This window comes from Amphiprion ocellaris, chromosome 9 (genome assembly GCF_022539595.1).
Source record: "Amphiprion ocellaris isolate individual 3 ecotype Okinawa chromosome 9, ASM2253959v1, whole genome shotgun sequence".
In the NCBI taxonomy this organism is placed as follows: Eukaryota; Metazoa; Chordata; class Actinopteri; family Pomacentridae; genus Amphiprion; species Amphiprion ocellaris.
Window position 1 is genome coordinate 17,843,846 of NC_072774.1, and position 22,466 is coordinate 17,866,311.

Below are 22,466 nucleotides of genomic sequence, written 5' to 3' on the forward strand. Positions count from 1 at the left end.
CACAATAAACTGCCAAACTAAAACATTAATATTGAGGATGCTCTCACATGTAATTAAAGGTATCTGTTTTACAGCTGGTTAGTAGACTGAGGCAATTTTTAAACCTGCAGTGCTGAGCTATTCCTTTCACTGAGTGCTATCAGAAACCTCTTGAATGCTTCCCGGGTTTTTCCACCATCTACTTGTTGCTGCATCTACTTCATCTCTGTCATTATAGTTGCTCCCCTCTTCAGATCTGGCAAACCAGTCATTGCTGGTGGCTGTGAAATGCACCATTACTTGTGCACCACTGAAACCAGATTTCAAATATTATCCAGGGCTGATAGACTTTATCTGCATTATGTAACCTTGTTTGGTAAAGGATTGGAAATTTACAAGTGTTTAAAAAACAAACGAACCAAATAAATTAAAGGGGAAAGTAATTAATTATTGGTGGTCAAAGATGAACTAAAACAGAAACTGAGATGGTGCTCGAGAGGAATTCATATATTACTCAAAGGATTCTGGAAGGGTTCAAAAAGGACTTGGAGTGGTCCATCGAGGCAGGCTGATGTCCAGATGCCCCAACAGAGTTACACTCTTAAGATTTAGTAATTTATACTATTTTAAAACAGTACGATGTTGTAATGCATTATTTACTCCTGATAGAAAGACGATAAAAGATTAAATGCAGTATATGAACATTAAACACTGCTAAATTCATAACTGGACACATAAATAGATTTAGGAAAAGAGTACTGTGCGACTTTTCATAGAGAGGTTATTAACACCAGTGTTCAGTAGTTACTTTTAATGAGTAAGGTTGAGTCCAAGGTAAAAAAACTTTCTTCCGTTGTCTTGATGTGACTTTGGTGTCAATTATGGCACTGAGAAAGTGGAATTCTTTTGATGTGTTGATCACGATTTTGACCCCCAACTTCTACAGGGTGGACAGCTGGTCAGGGTGTTTCTGGTGGCCATGTTGTCTTTTGTAGTTCTGATAGTGATTGGGCATCTGCACCAGTCACTTATCCAAAATGTGGTTGTAAAAAACATGTGGATGTCCTCACCAGGAAGTGTGTGCTGGAGAATTGTCACAGCGTGGGGGTGAACCTGAGCAGAGAGCACACAGACGAGGGACTGAGGGAAGAACAAAGGTGGATTTTATTGTTTAAACAGAAGTTCAGGGAGTGCTGGACAGGGTGGGAAAAACTGATGTCTGGAGAACTGAACTAAACGGGGAGGGAGGGGGGGGGTGACAGTACCAGGAACCGGCGGCCCGGTTGGCGTCCTCCGTGGTGGGGGTAGGTTGCGCCGGAGAGCGGGCAGGAGGGCCTCGTTCCAGGGGGGGCGACAGGCGGGGTGTTTTCCAGAGCCGAGGGGGGCGTACGGCAGGCAGAGACCCTCCACGACGAGTAGGGGATCCAGGAGCAGGTAGCAGGTCTAAGGTGAGGGAGGCAGGGGGGGAGGTCTGGTCAGGGCTGGATCCAGAGTGCAGGAGATGGGGGGACAGAGCAGGTGGAACTGGGAAGCTGGGTCAGCGGAGCTAAACAGGGTTAGTCAAGGCAAGGCTTTTCAATGGAAAAATCTCAGCAAAGGTTCAAGGCTAGACAACTGACTGCATGAGCAGACTTTACTATCTGGAAGGGTGTAGAGTGTGCAGCCGGCTTTTATGGTGGAGATGATCATCAGGTGTGCTGCACCACAGCTGCCCGGAGTTCCGTTGATGAGTGATTGGTGATGAACAGCAGCTGGACAGAGCAGCTCTGCTGAGCTGCAGCAGGAAGGTGGAGAGAGGAATAGGAGGGAGGAGGATGAGGGAGGATGAGGGAGGATGAGGGAGGTCAGGTGGGGGCTGAAGCTGGGACAGAGGAGGGAGCCCTAACAAGAATGATCTGAAAGTCAACCTTCTCCTTCTCCTCACAAGAACACAAACTTCACATCATCCTGACAGACCTGGAAGATGTTTTTCTTTTCGGTTCTACATCTGACGTGGCGTGTGTTGATGTCTTTTAGTGATCAGTGGACCCTGTCACAAGGGAGTCACAACTGTCAGAGGAACAGAAAAGTACATTAGTACACAGCTTTGTTCTTACTCTGAAATTATAAAGAGCAAAATAGAGGAAGCAAATCAAGATCAATTAAACCAGCTAAATGTGTGAACAATGGCATGTGGGCTCATGGCTATGTGATAGTACTGTTAAATCTGCAATGACCAGAGTCACATTAAATAATTAGCAGATCACCAGATTTACACTGAATTAAAAAATCCAAGTGTTGTGCAAGAATAGAGTTAAAGTATTGACTTTTTTCTTCAACTCCAGGTTTCCTGAACTTAATTTGAATGTTCAGAAGTCCTTAAAAAGAGACACAAGACTCTCAAGAAGGTCAGCCACTGTCTTTTGCATTGCTGTCTCATTGAGTCTCCCAATAAGACTAGAATAAGGTAATCAACTATTTCTCTTACCAATAAACCATGATGGTTGTGCAATTCTGGGAAAAAAAACAAACAAACTGAGAGCTGTTTTTGAAAAACAAGTCAATCATTCTTGTTTTCTCAGTTCTGTTAATGTTAAAATATTTTCCATCCAAAAGTCAGATTTATTGTGCCAGCTATATTCAACAGCTTCTAACCCCCCAGGTTACCCAGAAAGCACTTTATTACAACCAGATGTTGAGCACAAAGCTCTTTACCCCTTGGATTGAATTTCTCAAAATAAGGCTCCTGCTCTGAGACCAGTTTGGCTCTAATTTAGCGTTGAGCGTTCTACTGATCTGTGACCTCACCAGTGGTCCTAAATCAGTGCCTTGTTTGTAGAAACTCCATTCGAGGACTCCTACTCCACCTCCTAAGCAGAGCAGCAGAGACACATTAGTCCCAAACCAGCCCAGTAGAGTATTTCAGATTACTGAGAGCCATGAAGCCTTTCTTGCTGGTGTTTTTGGGTTTGCGGCTGTCTCTTCAGCAGGGATATAACAGGAGAGACGATGGGTCAAACTGCAGGCCATTCACAGCCAGCTTTTGTCAAGGTGTGGGTTACACCACCACCCTCCATCCCAGCGGAGTTCAAGGCTACAACCTGCAGCAAATTGGTCAGATTGTGGAGACGGCCTGCTCACCGGCCATCGCCACCGTCATGTGTCGTGTTGTGGTGCCTGAATGCAACTCAGAGAATGACAACCGGCTGAAACCATGCAGAGCTCTCTGTGAAAAGGTCAAGACGGACTGTGAATCTGCCCTCAGAGCAAAGAGGTTGTACTGGCCAACGAAGCTCCGATGTGACACTTTACCAGAATCCAACTGTATGCAGGTTAGTATGGAATAAAGAAGACGATTTTAGATATTGGAAAAAACATTGATTTGGGTGCATGCTAAGTATAAAAAAGATGAAAGAAGCTTAGCTCAGCATAAAGACTGAAAACAGGAGGAAGCAACCAGCCTGGCTCTGCACAAAGATAACTAAATGTCCCTACTGTTGCACTCTTGCACTTTATTTGCACTACACATAAAACACTTTAACATTTGTTCATTCATATTTTATATAGGACATTGTTCCTTAGAGTGTATATTACACTTATAATAATAAAGTGTTTCTGTTCTGTTCTTGTCTATACCTGCACCTCTACAGCTCACTAGTTCCATTTTTGCTGAAACACAATCAGTCCAACGATCAAACTGCAAAAAAGATTTTTGTGTGTTTTTGGGAGTGAGAGCAGGAAGTCGCTGCACCCAGGCAAGAAACAGTTTAGCACATAAGTCCAATAATTGCTTTAGGCATGATTTTATCTAAAATTTAACATTTTAAATGGAAATTAGAGAGCTGTGGAGGTACTGGTTGGTGGATTTTGTTAGTTTTAGAGTCAACTCACTTCTGAGACAAAACAAAACAAGAGAGTATAAACTAAAAAAGTATTAATCTAAAAGAGTCAAAAAATAATTTAAAATAGATATATATAGTTTATAGTGTAAGTTCACACTACAGAAACATTTAAAGTGGACATCTGGGCCACTAAACATTAGTTAGATAGAGCCCCAAGAGACACCTCCTGGTTTCCGTTTGTTTGGCAAAGGAGCACTTGAAGTAGATGAAAATCACAAACATTACTGATTTAAGTTTTCTCTCTTCCAGAATCAGAACAAGCCTGTTACTGAAGCGCCCCCTGCAACATGTCAGCCAATCACAGTTCCTCTCTGCAGAGACCTGATTTACACAGAAACCCTCCTGCCCAATATTCTAGGTCACACTACGCAGGAAGATGCAGGTCTGGCAATAAACCAGTTTCAACCACTGGTTCAGGTGGGGTGCTCTCCTCAACTGAAGCCTTTCTTGTGCTCCGTCTACACTCCCAAGTGTGTGTTAGGAAAAGCTCAGCGTCCCTGCAGAACGCTTTGTGAGCAAGCACGATCCGGCTGTGAGTCGCTGTTGAACAAATATGGTTTCCAGTGGCCGGACCATCTCAAGTGTGACACATTTACTACAGAGTTCTGTGAAAATGTAAGTCTGCTCTTTTTGTTTCTGACATGAAAATTAACAGATGTTTAAGTGAAGTGCAACTGAATTCTCGGCCAAAAACTAGTGTTTCACTCTCCTTTCTGGTATGATGTTTCAAGTCTGTTGCACTCCAGGGTGTGTTTAGAGGTAGGAAACCATCTAAGGCCAAAGTGCACAGACAAAAGGAAAAAATCTAAAGAGGTCAAAACTCCAGAAAAATTTGTAGGTGATAGAAAACATTATTTTTAGACCAACACATTATAGGTGTGGAGCAGAAAGAATGAAAACAACCAATCACATACATCCACACACATATATCAGCCAATGGGACACCTGCAAAAATGGACGTTCATCTGTGGCTTCTGGCCAACTGTCTTGCAGCTGTAAAAGCACTGAAATATAGATTTTCTGGTAGCACTGTGTTACTTTTACTGTTAATACCCATATTAGTAGAGCACATAATAAAGAAGTTACAAGTAAATAGTGTCACCAGAATGGTCTGACATTAATGCACTGGTAATCTCCATGAAGTTCACTCTGTAAATATCTGATAATGTTGGAGTATGTGGCCACGAATGTCTAATGTTACAAAACCAACATTTGAACAATTGTACCTGCCTTATGCTATAATTGGACAGGTGTGCAACACTGGAAAAAGTAAACACAGTTTGAACTTCTTTTTCAGGCTCTTCTTTTTAACACATTACCAAATGCAATTTAAATCCAAGTGCAACACTGTGAATGCCTTCCAGGAGAGACTGTAGGAAAAAGTGTGCATTTATCACCATATTTTTTCAGTTATTTCATGACAGTCAATCTGCCAACCAATGTGGGCATTTGGAACAGCACGATGAGTCATATGAGCTACCTCTTTCTGAGCCATTCCCCAGCTCTTGCAGTGGGGCCGGCTGTAGGAGTGATTGGGTTGCTCATGTGTGGTCAGCAAGCTTTCATCACAAGTGTTGCAAAGATAAATCCTTAACAGACAAATCACCACCAAACAGATTTACTTTTAAAAACATCACTTTGCCAGTTAGAGCGAACAGGAGTACGCACACTTGTCATTGGTGAAAACTACAGGAGCAAACATTGTTCACAATTAACTGATTTCCATATCTGTTTATCCAGACTGCATTCAACAGCTTTACAGAAGCACCTTCAACATGCCAGCCCATCACCATTCCTCTCTGCAAAGACCTGCCTTACACAGAGACTGTGCTGCCAGGCGTTCTCGGCCACAAAACCCAGGACGATGCAGGCCTGGAAGTGCATCAGTTTTTTCCACTGATAAAAGTGCAGTGCTCCCCTCATTTGAAGCCTTTCCTGTGCTCCGCCTACGTTCCCAAGTGTGAGGCAGGAAAACCTCAACCTCCCTGCAGAACGCTCTGTGAACAAGCACGATCCGGCTGTGAGTCACTGATGAACAGATTTGGCTTTCAATGGCCAGAATCCCTCAAATGCGAAAGATTTACCACAGAGTCCTGTGAACAAGTAAGTCTGCCCTATAATTTGAAGATTGATTTTTATTCCTTTAAGGTCACTAGATAAGTATTTTTTGTTATTATAGGTTTGTTTCAACTAATCACTTGCCGGAAGCTTTCTAATCATTTGTCCAAAGCTGGGTTCAGACTATACAATTTCAACATAAAAACAGCCTCACACGAAAGGTAATCTGAGGGACAGACCATAATGTCTCCACGGTCGGTACAACTAACATCACTATGGATGCCATTGTTTATTTACTTCCTTGCTTTAAGTAGTTTATCTCTGGCAGCTCCTTCCTGAAGCCTTCACACATGTCCAGAAAAAGGGAAAGCCTGTTACAGTGGGTGCAAAGGCTGAAGTGCAGGAAATAAGAGTCAGAAAACAAAAGCAGTTTAAGACTATTTATTACAACACCAAAAGAAATACAAAAACAAATATCAAAACCGGAACCCTGAAGCCAGAATTTAACTAAAGTGAATCCGCAAAGCAGACGGAACCAGAATCCTTCTAGAGGAAATTGTCTGCGTTAAGTGGCTTTAACTAACTTCCATACTGACTTTTTTAATGTGTGCTATAGTTTTGAATTATCTTAATGTTTGGATGATTCTTATGGGTTTGAAAGATTTTCTTTGACAAAAACATTACATTCACTCCAAACAAAATGTGAGAAAATGATCTTTAGCTCAGCATATAATGCTAATAAGCACTCAGATGACAAAATAAGAATAAAAATAGGCTGAAAATCACAGCTCAGAAGAGAATAAACACATTTGATAGGGGTGTTGCTCTCCTGATGGGCTTCATTTTACTGTTATCGTATTTATTTTTATATAGGGCTATATGGTGCCTATATAAACATTGTTGGGGCCGAAGGGCAGAATCAGAGATCCTGTGTGTGCTAAATAATAACCTGTGTATGTAAACAGCTCTGGTTCTGTTAAATCCTGTCTCCCAAAAAGAACATTCCACTAAACCGCAATGTCAGTTACAATTAGAGAGAAATGTACTTTCTGCTAGATTATTACTCCGCCAAGGAACGTGGTGGAGTTAAGTGACGATCGGTGTACGTTTGTCCGTCTGTCTATCTTTCTGTGCGCAACATTTCTCAAAAACGGACCAATGAATTTGGATGAAATTTTCAGGGAAGGTCAGAAATGACACAAGGACCAACTGATTAGATTTTGGTAGTGATGCATCTTATAGTCTGTATCCACGGATTTTTTAAAGATTTCTGTATCATTGTGAGATAGCAGCACAGCGTCACTGTAACTATGACAACTAGTGAACGCTACGTCAGCTGCTTGTTGACGATCACATGATTGCAGTCTTACTACAAATCAACCCACTGCAGACTTATCAGGACTTATCCATCAGAAATGATACAACAACTGACCAGCCTTGGTGGAGTACTGCACTCTCTCAGTGCTTCTCTTGTTTTTGTCTGTGACAAATACGAAATGCATTTCTAATCAAAATGTCTGCCATTTTTGAAATGCTTCACTAGCTCTCCTTTTCTGTGAACCAATCCTATATTAAATAGTGCAAGCTAGTCACCCTGGTAAGCTTCAAATATGTTGTGAAAGGGATATATTTTGACACAAACCATCATATTTTCCTTAAATTAACAATGTGGTTCTCTAAATTAACTAAGCTTCCAACAAGCAGTTGTCTTTGTTAAAGTGTCAATAAAAGCATGACATTTTCCTAAACCTCCCCAAATAGTTGTTGTGCCTAAATTTAACCAAGAAGCAGGTGAAAACCCAAAAAAATAAAAATGACTGTGCTCAAATGTCTGCTAGGTGAAAGCCTAACATATCCAATCACTGATACATGCCCCATCATCCTCTATAATCTCCTGATGTAGATTTGGTGGCTTTTCAAACTGGAAGCCTTCCCTACTATCTCACAGAGGCAAAATATATTTGTTTCAGAAAGAAACTGCATTTCGTTAAAGAATGCAGTTTAGTAGAAGCGAGAAGGACAGTAATTCTGGCACAATTCTCCACAAACATTGGCCCCACTCTTGAAGAGAAACCTACTGCAGGCCACAGAAGCTTGACTGAAGAGAATCAGATCTGTTCTGACACTGTGTACTTGTGTGTCCAGTATGGAGTGAGCAGCAGTGGAGGACTCTGCGAGCCGATCACCATCCCGATGTGCCAGGGCCTCTCCTACAACCAGACCATCGTTCCAAATCTCCTGGGACACACAAGTCAAAGAGAGGCGGTCACGAGGATGTCCTTTTTCAACTCCATCACGCAAAGTGTGTGCTCAGTGGACATACGTCTCTTCCTGTGCAGGGTGTATGCCCCTGAATGTGTGGCTGGACAGGTGCGGCGGCCCTGTAGGTCATTCTGTGAGAATGCCAAACGGGCCTGTGAGGGTTTGATGAACAGTTTTGGCGTTTCCTGGCCACATGAGCTGCAGTGTAGCTCATTCTCAGAGGACTCGTGTGTGTCTGTGAGTAATACATCGACTGGTGATGACAAGGAATATGAACAGTTCAAATTCAATGTTGGCAGTGAATCTGAATATTTTCTAAAAGCTGCATCTTCAGATTATTCCCTGGTTGTTTTTACATGACATCTTCTTTTTCTTTTCTTTTACAGGAAGACCATAGGCCTGAGGTATTCCAGCTAAGTATTTTTAGCCATTTAACACTGACTCTCTATCAGCAGTTACTTATTGTCACTTTGTAGGACACATTCACTTTTTTCAAGGTAATTTCTCTTGCCTAAGCTTCTCACCAGCAGTTTTTAAAGGACACTTGACACTTATTTTGTCTAGTCACAGTCAGAGGAGATGGGTTAACATAGTTCCAAATTGGAGAGAAACTGAATACATTTCAAATGAGACCTAATAATAACAAATAATTTAAAGCTGTCCTGTGGAATATTTGATGCCTACTGGAACTAGTGATAAATATTTGGATTTTATAACTATTTAAATATATATATGTGGGTCCCTGTTTTGCAATTCAAAATGCTTATTCCTGACAATGCCATTTCACTGATGCATAGCTGCCATTAATGCTGCAAGAAAAGCAGCAATGAGCCAACTAAAGGTGAAAACTGCTCAGCGTGGCTGCATCTTTAATTTGGCATAAGTTTTGGCTTAAATGAAATTAAAAAGCAGATGAATTTTATAACTGACACGAGTGTGCAACTTAGCTATGGAAACTAAAACCATTATTTGTACCGCGTTTACAGCCTGTTACAAATAATGTCTTTAATAGTGAAGCTTTGCATTTCATGTGAAACTGTAAGCTCTATGAATCCTCATTCATCTAAAGTTTTTGTGTCTTTGTTTCCAGAATATGAATGCTGAAGATGTCCTCACTAAACTGAATGCTGCCGGCTTTTCTGTTCGTGGCAAATGTCAGTTAATTTTCCATTAATTTAAACAACACAATTTCATCAAATGAATAGGAATATGTTAGACTCATGTTTATTTATTTTTCAAAATTCTAGCCTTAACTCTCAAGACCGCCCAGCTTCTGTTGACTCTTGTGGATGTATCCTTTACAACTCACACTGCTGGATTTTTTGCATGAAATTCTGCTCAGTAGAGCAAGAGTCATATTTAGTTATCACACACTACCAGTCCCAGGATGCATGATTCAATCCAGATGCTTCACACTAAAAAAAATCTCCTTAAGAGGGGAAGATTATTCCAAAATAATAACAGACGATGTTCTGTCCTCAGACAATAAGAATTTATTTTGCATGGCTTTCTGACACCAAACTGTTCCTGATGTTGGTTTTTCTGTAAAGACAAAAGAGTCACACAATTGACTTATTTAACCTTACTCTCAATCGCCAGTCTATCACAGAGCTACATATACAGACAAACAACCACACTCGCATTCACCACCTATGGACAATTTAGAATCACCAATTAACCTCAGCATGTTTTTGGACTGTGGGATGAAGCCAGAGAACCCGGACAAAACCCACACATGCACAGGGAGAACATGCAAACTGCAGAAAGATCCCAGAAAGGCGGGGATGCAAACTGGCGATGGTTAAACATTATGCTATTTAGAATTTTTTTTGAACATGTTTTCTTCACAACCACCTTGAAGAATCATCTTGAGTTGATTCTGATTAGCTTCTTCTTCATAGAAGAAGCTAATTGTGGCATTGTAGCATTTAAAGCCATCTTGAGCAAGCATGGTTTGTCTGAAACATTAATATCATTAAGCTGAGTGCCGGCAGCTCGTCCAACTCCACAACTGTTTTTCAGATCCCATCCTCAAAACTCTGATTGATGAATTGGGAAAAAGTAGGACAAGATATTATAATGCAATGTACAACGTGTTCTTTAACCAGCACCTTCAGACAGATAAGACCAGAGACTTGACTGCAGTGGAGTTCTTCAAACTGGGGCACTATGTGGCTGCTATCAGGAGAGAGTATGTGGAGAGCTATGAGAGCAGGAACCCACCTGCTGTCACTGAGACCCAAATGAAAAAGAGTCTGTCTGCTCATGGTATGAGGTTATATATTTATTGTGGAGTTAAAACACAGCCATTATCCCTCGTCTTTTTGTAATTCTGCCATTGAATCTGAATTAGTAAACTCTTTTTAGCTGTTCATGAATCCCTAGCTCTAAATTCCAGTGGGTAATTAAGTCAATGTATCATCCACTGGACACCCGATACTGATAGAAGTAGCCTTTGAAGTTCATTGAAATGTGCTGATCAGACCAGCAAATGTGATAGAACAGACATCAAAGATTGTTTGTTGACCACAAATGTGGTCAAGTAAGGTGCGACGTAAACTGCACATGCACCAAAAACTTTTAAAAAAACTCTTCTGCACATGTTGCATTTTTGATTCAATAGCAGCTAATTTTGTCAAAACAAGCCACAAGCTATTATCAGAGACAGCCACTGACTAAGTTCTAGTTTCATTTGTGAACTGATTTTAACACATTATTGTCTCTGTGATGCAGAATTTCGTTTAGATGATGAAACCTTCAAAGTTCTGTGGCAGGAATATGGCTCCCAAAATGGGATCAACTACGACCAGTATGTGGCTGTCCTGACAAAACTTCGGATCCTCCGAGGTAACTGCAACCTTAAGATCAATTGGCCTGAAGCTTTGCACCAATTTCATGAGAAATAATGTTTCTTCACAGGACATTTGGGTTGATTAGATTTTTGAATAGTTGTTGATGGATGCTGTTGTCTTTGACTTTTTTCTACATTGTTGTTTGTGCTTTCAGTGTCGATATTGTCAGAGACTGTTCTTCTCCCACACAGCTGTCTGTCTATATAGTATCATAAAGTGGAGCACTGTTCTGGCAGTCAGTTTGGGAAAAAGACTATAACAATATGCATTCTTACATGTTTAGTAAATTCTACACAATTTAGATAAATTCAGCGGCTTTGGTTTGTAAATACATGCTTCCTGTCTCAGATCGTTTCCAGGCTCATCTGCTGAAGGTGCCATGTGACTGCCAAATGGCCACCTTCTCTCTGAAGCAGGTGAGTTTATATGCTTTGATTGACTGACTGCCACATCAGTGGATATAAAAAGTATTCACACTCCCTTGGAAGTTTTTCCCTTTTGTGTCAAGAATTGACAAGAACTTACACAAAAAAGAACTTCTATATTTCTAAGTTAAACAGATTTCAACAAAGTAATGACAGCTAATTAAAAATAAAAAATTTAAAATAAGTGCTTGCCTAAGTATTCAGCCTAAGCATTAAGCCCCTTGTCAATAAGTCATCTGGACACTGCAATTTTACCCCACACTTCTTTGTAAAACTGTCAGGCTGCATAGAGTTGGTGAGTTAACAGCTCTTTTCAAGTCCAGCCAAAAATTCTCAACTTGTTTGAAGTCTGGGCTGTGACTCGGCCAATTGAAAACATTCACCTTGTTGTCTTTGAATCGTTTCTCTCTACCTCAGGCTGCATGCTTTAGGTCTTTATCTTGCTGGAAAACAAATCTTCTTCCAAGTCACAGTTTTCTTGCAGACTGCATCAGGTTGCCCCTGTACTTCCCTGCATCAATTTTACCCTCTACCTTTATAAGCCCTCCGGGGCCATCTGCCACAAAGCACCCCCACATCATGATGCTGCCACCACCATGCTTCACAGTGGGGAGGGTGTGTTTGGTGTCCAACAAACACAGTCCAGTCTGGTGGCCAAAAAGCTCAATTTTGGTCTCATCAGACCAAAGAATCTTCTTCCCACATACCTTCTGGCAAACTCCAGTTGAGATATTATATGAGGTTTTGTTTTTTTAGCACCTGGTTTTATGGTGTACATTTATCATTATTTTATGTTACATATTTTTAATTCATGGGTAGTACTTTATAGAAATCTGTTTTTACTTTGACTTTGACAAAGAGTCTTTTTGTACATTCTTGTCCGAAATTAACCATGAATCAAGATTAAAATGCAATAAAAGGAGGAAACTTCCAAGGGAGGTGAATATCTTTTATATGTATTGTTGATACAGTGATACAAACAGTATCACTTAAAATACAAAAAAGTAATGAAGTTGGGAGTGCAATGCACAAACACGAACAGCAACCAAGATATATTGTCATTGTATCCTTTGTATAGGAAACAGAAAATATACAATATCATTTTGAAAGTATAGAAGACTTGGCAACTCAGTGGTTTCCATCAGTAACATACTAAAAATCATAGATTAATGTCAGATCAGAGGTGAACCTGATATTCAGGTATTTTCAGTAGTGACTAGTTTGAGGCAAGAAAGCAGTTTCAAAGCAAACAATACAATAAAATAGTGATATTTGCTAGTTTACATTTGGTATTGTATTCATTGAAGAATTAAATGCAAGAAAGCCAGTGAAGTTATTGCAGTCATCTTTGATATTTGATTTAATAAAGGTTAAATCATAAAACCTGTACATATTTTTATTTACCTACTTATTTCAAAAGTTCGGATGTTTTTTTTTTTTTTTTTTTTTAATTGTCACTTTTTTCCCCCTTTTCAGTTCCTGAATTCAGCCATAATCTGAGGATCAAGCAGGAGCAAAGCTAGATCAACCAGAAGAGGGATATTTTTATAAAAGTTGCATAGCAGTTTAGTAGCACAGAACTGTAGGAACCATATACATGATTATAATTTCAATCATTTCAAGTAACCAACTTTCACTGCGAAAGTGCAGAAACATTAGACACTGAAACTGTCTGAGCGATTTCATAGTAATGTAAAAGCTTCTTTTTTTCTGTATTTGTATTTTTGAATATTCCATATATAACTTCCCATTTTGCAGAATTGTTGCATCTTACACACATAAAAATGCTCAGCTGAAATATTTTAATGGCTTAATTTCTGTTTCATTTTTGATGAAAGAATGTTTGTGATCAAAGAAAGGAGATTAAAATCATGTACAGTAGTGACCACACAACTACCCTGAAGATAGTTATGATGACACAATCTTAACTCAAAATGTATTGTTATATTTTTTAAAAGAAAGTTTCAGAGTGCTTCAGAGACACACAGTGCAATAAAATACATCTAAAAGAAAGAATATTTTAACAGATAAAACCAAAGAATGGTTGCAGTAAATGGACTTTTAAATGGATTTTTAAAAAGCATATCATACATTTTAAGATATGACAACGATCATATCTTAAAAGCTTTTAAGATATGATCATTGTTCCTGACTATACCATAAGCCCCACATAATATATTCAAAGACCATCTGAAAGCTAAAAATCTGATGCTTCTTTCTGATTTCGCAATTTCTGTCTCTGATGAATGACATTATTTAGGCGATTATGAGCAAGATCCTTGACCTCAGCTGCTCCAGCTGGTACTGATCAGCGGGCAGTAGATCAGAATGTGGTCGTACTGGGCAGCCTCCAGAAATGAATGTGCTCAAGCTTGACCAGTGTGTGGCCTGTCACTGAGTATTAAATGCACAGAATGGATAAGGAGCAAACAGCATATATTTCAGTGGTCCAAACTGGCCACCAGATTCTGTCCTGAAAGTACTGAGTTTCTTCAGTTTCTACCTCTATTTTTATATCTGACACAAGGACACAGAGGAGTTCAACTGCCCAGGTTTAATCCTGAAGGCAGGGAAGAGAGGCTCAGTGAAGGTGGTGTGGACAGTGGGGAGCAAATACACTAAACTAATAGCGTATCATATTGGAATTAAAGTAGTAGGAAAAAAAGTAATGATAAAATACCTAGGGTCCATTTGTCTGCTGTGAGTAGGTGATGTGTTGGAATATTTGTGTAAATCATTTGCTTGCAGCTAACTTTCAAAGCAAGATTATACATGGTTGCTTTTTTCAGTCCACACGCTCAACTTAAATTCTAATCCACAAAAAGAGGGCTCAACAAAGAAAAGTTGTGAAGCTCCTTAAAGCAAATTTGTAATTTGTGAATGACCTTTGCATACAACCACAGAATATTCACATTTCATGTCAGGACAAGGACCTGCCAACAAATATTCTGTGGTCTAATGAGACAAAGGCGCAACTTTTCGGAAAGACCTCCACACACCAAGTCTGGTGAACACTTGACATTCAGTCAATACGACACATAAACTGCAGCATGGTGGTGGCAGCATCATGCAATGAGGGCATTTCTCAGTAGCAGGTACAGGGAGACTAGGGAGACATGAGGGAAGGATGAATAAAGTCAAATTCAGAGAGCTCCCTGATGGAATGCCTTGCAAACTGTCCCAGACTTAAACTCACAGAACACATGCCCAGTTCTACTGTGGCACAACAGCATCCATTGTACTCTCAGTTAAAATTTGAATAACAAATGTGCCATTTTGTAATTGAGATGTGAGAGTGGGAATTCTAAGATGTGTGCCTTGACCGACAGAAAAGGAGCACGTCTAAACTGGGTGCAGAGGTTTGACTGGAGCACAGGACTGGGTAGCGGTCCAATCAGAATGAGTGACATGCAGGTACCCATTTTGCACGTATATATAATATACACATACATAACCTGTCAAAAACAGTTCATCCCCCAAAGAAGAGAGGTGTAAAACCACCACTGACTTCACACAAGTGTAAAATTGCAAGTAAAAACAGCACCTTCCCACTTACTCAAAATTGTAGTTTTTGTACTAAGTCGTAATTGTTTTTCATCCTTTCCACTTTGTATTTCTGGATTCACTGACAACATTTAACATTGATTGTAATAATATGGAAACCTGCTTTGAGTTATATCAATATATTCCAGATCCCCACAGACTGACTACGTGACCTGTGATCAAAGGATCAAGTCCATTTGCTTTACAGTTTTCAGCTCTTTGTTCGTTAGCTTAAATCACCCCGAGTAAAACTTACTTACCATCAAGTGGAACTATGGTTGCTATATAAGTTTACAACAGCTGTTAACCTGACATGAACTACTGTGTATGTTCTCCAAACAATCCTAACTACCAATCAGTTAATCAAAAACCTAAATAAGATGTTCAAGGTTTTGTGACCCACACCTAAAACACACCATATAAAGCACCATAGACTTGTTTTTAAACTGTAATTTTTAGTTTGTGTTTTAATCATTACTTAATGTTTTATGAGATTTAAAAAGAAAATGAAAAAAAACACTCATTGTCAATATAGAGGTTGTTTATTAATTTTCATAGAAGTTCATATACACTCCAATGGTGCTCATATGTCATTGTCAATATAGTGGTTGTTTATATTCCTATAGTGGTTAACACTACCAGCTAACATGGTTACTTGCGTGATAAAGGGCTACAGATGTAAGAATGATAATAGCATGCTCCAGTTTTCAGGCACTCGAGTGTTTGACATTGGTACAGCTTGAGGTTACTATATTCTTGTTGGTTTGCTAAAACATGCATTACTTAAAAAAAAAAAAAACCTTCCTGGAAAAATGGAATGTGACAGTTTGACTTGATTTGTATAACAATGATTAAAAGAGAGCATATACTGTGAGTGAGAGTTAAAAGGTCTGTTGTTCCCTTCTGTTTAGTCTTGTCCTCTTCATATGTTCATGGTGACCTGGATAAACTGAGGAAGACAGAGATAATATGATTATGGTTAATGTACAACCCCGAATCATCAGTCATCTACAGTCTTGTCCTCGATCTGATAAATTTATTGGACCATTTATCAAAAGGGAGAACATACCAAAATGCCAACACACAACACTGTTGCACAGTTTAAATCTGTAGTGGCTAAGGTGAGGTTCAAAGGTTTATGGTGGATTTCAGGTTCTTGATTCAGATTTCCAGGCCAATGTTACATTTCATGCTATTCCCCATGTGGCGGGCGGTTCTTTTAAGCACAAAAGCTCCTAAATCCCACTATACACAACTTATTATACACTAAGCATCACACAGATACAGCTTGAGACTAGCTGGTGAACACAGTAGGAGATTTAGCAGCAAAAGAGCCAGATTTTAGTGGGAAGAAGTAGTGACACTTTGCCTGTCGATACAGTGTGTGGTTTCTACTGGCGCCACATCTGTTCTTTGTGGTTTAACATATACAAGGCAAGAGAAGGAGAAACACCATCTAGATTAGCCCATATGGCATTGTCAGAAACGCAGCATTTTTTTTTAGAAATGCAGCATTTGTTTATTAGTTATTGATGATCAGAAATCACGGCAACATAGAACGTGACGATTTAATATAGATGAACCCACAAACAAAATGACCTCACGCGGAGCACAGGGGTGTGTTATGGTGTTATGTGTATGTTATGTATGAATACTGAATCACGTGATCTAAATATGTAGTGAGCGAAGGGAATTGATGGGACTCAGAAACACCCCCACAGTTTAATCAGTTGTTCCTTGTATCGTTTCTGACGCATAAGTCCCAATAAGTCCACAGCAGTGGATTTGTTGTACATTTGCAATCATATGATCATCAGCAGGCAGCTGATGTAGCGTTCACTTGTTGTCATAGTTACAGTGATGCTGTGCTGCTATCTTGCAATGATACAGAAATCAAATCCGTGGATCCAGACTATAAGCCGCATCACTGCCATAATCTAATGAGGTGGTCTTTTTGTCATTTTTGACCTTTCCTGAAAATTTCATCCAAATCCGTTTGTCCATTTTTAATTAATGTTGCAAACAGACAGACAAACAGACAGACCAAACCAACGCCGATCGTCACATAACTCGGTCGTGTTCCTTGGCAGAGTAACTAACAAAGTAGAATTAATACATTTTGAGGTCCTCAGATTTGATGTTTACAATCTGCATCATTTTAATTTATTTTGACAAGTTATTTGTTTTCCCAAAAACTAAAGTATGGGACTAACATTAAGAGAAAATTAACAACTATATTTAATTTCATTTATTTCATTCATGCAGTAGCAGCAATACAATTTTCTATGTCTGATATATTCAACTATGAAAACATTGTTTTCAAAGCTACATCGGAGCATTAGAAAATGAAAAAGTAACCACTCAGTTGTGGAAACTTACATCATCATACTGAAATGTAGCATTGCCAGAGTGGCTCGTGTCCCTCCTTCGGAACTGATCTGAAAAACACACACACATTAAAAAACAATCTACTAGGTAAGGTTTTCTATATAATTTCATAGCAGTGTTTGAGCAATCAATTGATTATCTATGGCTTTGTGATGACAGTGTGGGGCTGTAGGGCTTATCTGTTAGTCATGTGGTACATGTGACTCAATAAATACCCATAATCTTAAGTGGTTTTCTTAATCCTTTGTTGAAACCTTAAACAAATGTGTGATCCAAACGATAATCTAGAAGTACAGGAAAGCTCTTCTGTCAAAAACATATACAGCTAATGGATAAACACAACTACATGTGACCGATCAAGAAAAGGTAAACTGGTGAAACAAACTGAATCAGTTGATTCATCCACTCACCAGTCAGGGCCCGCAGTCTCACACAACAGCTCACAAATTCATCAAAGTGGATTTTGCCATTCACGCTGTAGCGCTTCATGATGCAGTTCATAGCCTGAGGGCTTAGATTGAAACCTGCATAAAAACATACATTATTAAATAGAGAAAATATATACTTAATACTGAAACAGCTTCAGAGAGGCCCTCGGCCTTAGAAAAATTATGAATTTCATTATTTGAAAACAGTTCCACATATATGTCAACTAATTCACAATTTTTATTCACAATTTTATACTTTTCTATACTTTTTAACCAATTAGTTTCTTTATATAAGCTCTATTTTGTGTTAGATTGGAGACATTTAGGAGAAACTACAAGTGAATATATACAGTAAAACTACAAATAAAGTAAATGTCTCACAGCAAGTTAACTGTCAGTTTAAACAATAGTCATTTTGGTATCCCGTGGCACTAAAACTGAATGGAAACAAACTGTACCTCTTTGGAACAAGAATGAAAAGGAGGAATGATTATGGCAAGCAAAGCCTGCTTTTCCAAAGTGGCTCATACCCATGGTGGTGATGGCCTGCTGCATCTCATGGCCCTCCACTGAGCCACTGTGGTCCCGGTCGTAAGACACAAAGGTCGCCTTCCAGCCGTTCAGAACCTGGCTTAACTCCTTGAACTCATGAAAGCCCATGGTGCCGGTCATGTCTCTCTGAGACAGCAGTGTCAGTCAAGGACTACTCTCACACCTCTTAGGTTGCCATTTTTAAAGGACCTCTCTCTAACAATACTACAGCATACTTAGGTGGCTCCATATGTCTTCAGTAATGTATTTCTATACTCCCTTTATAGCTTCAACAGCTGTTCAACTCGACAAGAGGGAAGAAAAATACCTTTGTAAAGGCATCTCCCTTTGTCTACATCGTTGTCACTTTTCCAGCATGCCCAAAATCCTGTGGACATATATTTTTATACCTTGGTCTGAGGCCTGTCCTTTCTCCTCATATGGATACTATACCACACAAAGATAATCAGACTATAGTGTGCTTCAAACTTGTAACTGTTGGTGTTTGGTCCTTTCCTGTTTTAACGCAACAGACCCGCACAAAGCCCTGACCTCTCTCCCATCTACCCCTTTGGTATGATGGTGTATGTCCACTTTTATGAGTAAACTACAGCAAGAAAGCTGAAGTTTGATTTTCCTTTGGATGTACAACAGAGAAACTGACACCTTAGAAATCAAGTTCATCAACAACTTCCCTAATGTAACTTAATCAAACGTCTCTAATGGACAACTAGCTGATGTGTGAAGGATACATCCAACATGTTGATCATCAGTCTGCACGCCTCGTGGCTGAAGGCTGTGAAAAGAAACACAGACTTAAATATTTTTATTGGTTTATGCACATAAGCAAAACATCAAACATGCGGTGGTTGAGAAAATGTTGCATTGTCCAAAAGAATGAGGCCACCATTTGTTGAAGGTCCAGTATACTGTAAATAATGATGTGATCCTGGTGCAAGGTAGTTTAGTGATTTGAAGAATAATGCAAATTGCACCCCAGATTTAACCACAATTAAAGAGTTGTTACTTTGATGACATAAAGTTCGGGTCAAAGTGAGAGTCAGAGGTGAAAGAACATTAACCAAGTCTCCTCAAACCAGAAATTTTTGCCCCATGTCACCTCACCAGCTCTCTCCCCAAGTTTCTTGTCTATTTCTACTGTCAGCTACATTATAAAAAACTTGCACACACTAATTTGGTCGAAGAACTTCATTATTCTGCTTACGATGTTATCCAAGTGACAGGACAGCTATGACGGCACAGAATAAGTCTGTTAACACTTTAACTTCTACACATGAAAGGTAGTTTAATGTATAATGCAGAGATTATACACTAAGCAAAACACATCAGAGATTGTGCATTAACATCAGTGTATCTATGTTTTTCGTGCATATTTTCTAAAAACCGTCTTACGTTTGTATGAGCCAGACATGCCGGACTGTGTGAGGCACTGCTGGAGCTCATCTGCTGAAATCTGTCCATCCTGCCACAGAAAACAGAAGGAAGTGAAATACAATATAAAGTCAGATAATGTTGAACTATTGCACAAAGTTTTAGGGAAGCATCAATGCTGCAATGTTGCCTGGCACTGCGGTTCACAAATTCAGGCTTGCTGTAGATTAGGTCCAATAATGCTGATGCAGTCAGTTATTGCTTTAATGAATGAGTCTTACCTGTCCAGCAACTGCTGCAAAATATCCATAGAGAGGATCTTGTTGCTGAGAGGGGGAGAAAAAGAAGATTGTAAGTCTGCTGACCTGCTGCAAAATATACTGTAAGTGTGGAAATGCATAAATGTAAACACCAACAAAGCATCACTTAAAACAACATCCATGAAAACAACTGAGGCTGCCACTAATAACTATTTTCATTGGTTAAACTGCAGGTAATTTCTCCATCAATGGATTATCACATTTTTCATAAAATGTTGTATAATAGTAAAAAAAAAAAAAAAAATGTGCCTGTGAGCATTTCTAAGGCCCTAATGTCATGAATTAAAATTACCTATATTTACATTATTTAGTCTAAAATCACAAAATGTCACACATGACCAAAAAAACAACAAAAACACTTTCTCACATCCAGAAAAACTGAAGCACTAAATGTCAAACATTTAAGCAACTGTAGTAATTTTTCCACTTCTGCACTTCAAGCAAATGATCATCTTATCACTTCAGTTGTAAAGAAGTTGTAAAGATGGACTCAATATACGCGGGCTGGGTTCAAAGGAAGGCCCGACGTATCGCTGCCAACCCCACCCACCTGGGAAATGGACTGTTTGTTCCGCTTCCCTCGGGAAAATGGTACAGAAATATAAAGACTCTAACTTCCAGATTGAAAAACAGTTTTTATCCCAGAGCTGTCCAGTCCATTTCCTCCCTGCACACACAACAGACACACTATGTGCAATAAAGAACTGAGTCTTGCACTGAACTGCACTTTACCACTCACCCTACTGCTCATGTGCACTAATTCTATTTACATATTAATATTTTTGGGGGTTTTTCAATTTTATTTTATTTTATTCTTACATAGTGTGCTGTTTTCTATTTTTTATCTATAGCTGGGAGTCACCAATCAAAATTTTGCTGTATGGAAACACAATGACAATAAAGATTCTTAATTCTTGATGACACACCTAAATGTGGACTATACCAAATCCACTATACTTTTACACAGGACACGAAATCAACCATGACTTCAGGCTCAGTTCAAAGATTTCCAAAGAGAGCTTAAATGAAGCTACAGAATTCACAAAACCCATTTGGCTGGCCATTCCACATACTGTTGACCTCTGAAAAGACTTTAAATGATTAATGAGTGTTTATGTGTGTGTGTGCTCTTGGGTCTGAAGGAATTAACCCACCCTTCCTCACCCTGAAACTGTAATTTCAGCATAATTCACAGACACTATTGATTATCTCAAAGCTAAAAATTGCCCAAGATAACTGGTTAGAAGAGCCACAAGTCAAAGGGTATAGGATCTACAAATATTTTAAAAAGGAGTCAAACTTATTACATAATTGTAAACATAACTGAAGTTTTGTACATTTATTATTATCAACCAATTGTCAAATATTTAGCAATATTGTAATAGTACAAAACCACAATAGGACAAACATCTGCTGGGCTCTGTGGTGGAACACAACTCTATGCATTTCAGTCGTAGTTTTTTTTTTTTTTTAATCCTTTACTAGTCTATATCTATGTTATACAACTTTATCTTGCAACTCAAAGGAAAATATTGCACTTTTTACTTGTTGCTGATTAAGACTGCACAAATACCCCCATGATCAAGTTATAAATATGAAACATTGACACAGATAAATCTACCAAAAGTGACAACATTTAGTGAAACTTAGAAACACTATATTATTCTACTGAAAGACTGTATATGTACATATATATGGTGTTTGACTGCACCTGTTGAATAACATTTACTGCAGGACTTCTACTTGTCACTGAGTATTTTACTTGCTGATAAAGCAACTTTGACACATGGACTGTATTTGACACAAGCAAAAGATATATGTTTATTACTTTCACCACTTCCGGAGTCTCATCTTAAAAACTCTACCGTTACAGTATGCATTAAAATAAATGAACACTATAGCTGATAGGTCACAGCTAACCTGCTCTCTGATATCATTTTCCACGTATAGCTTATTATTTCAGATGAAATGTGCCCGTTTGACAGATAAACACTTAATTCCTGTCAACTCGGTCAACTTCCGTACTGTTTGTACAGAGAGCCCATCCCGGGACTGTGGTCAGTGGACATGCCGCGGTTTAAAGCGATATTTAATCACATTTTAAACGGTTTCTTACCATTCCTGGGAATCCACCTTGGGGAGCACCATATCCTGGGTAGGCCATTTTATTTCTGTCGCTATCTCAATTAAAAAAAAAAAAAAAAAACAGGAATTCTACTGAAATTCTATACCCTCCTTAACCTCAGAGGGCGTGTCTGTCAATGTATGCAAACCAAAAACAATGAAAACTGAGATTGTAATGTGCTGCAAACGAGTTTGAAGCACCGAAGTGGATCTAAATTTGAATTAAGACACGGAAAAGGAACAGGTAAATGAGAACCATAAGCCCTTCATGTGAACCTTCGGG

The 22,466-nt window shown here is 39.1% G+C and overlaps 2 protein-coding genes across 4 annotated transcripts; one reads left to right on the forward strand and one right to left on the reverse strand.

The window, feature by feature from the left end:
* The first annotated feature begins 2,844 nt into the window (after nt 1-2,844).
* LOC111580566 (uncharacterized) lies at nt 2,845-15,755 on the forward strand. Of its 3 annotated transcripts, XM_055013522.1 has the most exons (12): nt 2,845-3,290; nt 4,110-4,475; nt 5,601-5,963; nt 8,064-8,417; nt 8,567-8,584; nt 9,271-9,334; nt 9,428-9,471; nt 10,298-10,448; nt 10,914-11,027; nt 11,381-11,448; nt 14,787-14,871; nt 15,150-15,755. In XM_055013522.1, exons 1-11 carry the CDS (start codon nt 2,898-2,900, stop codon nt 14,820-14,822), a joined length of 1,971 nt encoding a protein of 656 aa, XP_054869497.1. In that variant the 5' UTR covers nt 2,845-2,897; the 3' UTR covers nt 14,823-14,871; nt 15,150-15,755. The 3 variants fall into 3 exon arrangements, with proteins under 3 accessions (XP_054869497.1, XP_054869496.1, XP_023144140.2); XM_055013521.1 differs by having other exon boundaries at nt 14,787-15,755; XM_023288372.3 differs by lacking the exons at nt 14,787-14,871; nt 15,150-15,755 and adding an exon at nt 12,934-13,263 and having other exon boundaries at nt 2,846-3,290.
* sri (sorcin) lies at nt 15,524-22,447 on the reverse strand. The gene is made up of 8 exons (XM_023288365.3): nt 22,176-22,447; nt 20,021-20,065; nt 19,761-19,830; nt 19,100-19,143; nt 18,347-18,494; nt 17,799-17,912; nt 17,380-17,438; nt 15,524-15,949 (listed from the first exon to the last, which is right to left on the reverse strand). The coding sequence occupies exons 1-8, from the start codon at nt 22,221-22,223 to the stop codon at nt 15,923-15,925; spliced, it is 555 nt and encodes a 184-aa protein (XP_023144133.1). The 5' UTR covers nt 22,224-22,447; the 3' UTR covers nt 15,524-15,922.
* Between the last annotated feature and the right edge of the window lie 19 nt (nt 22,448-22,466).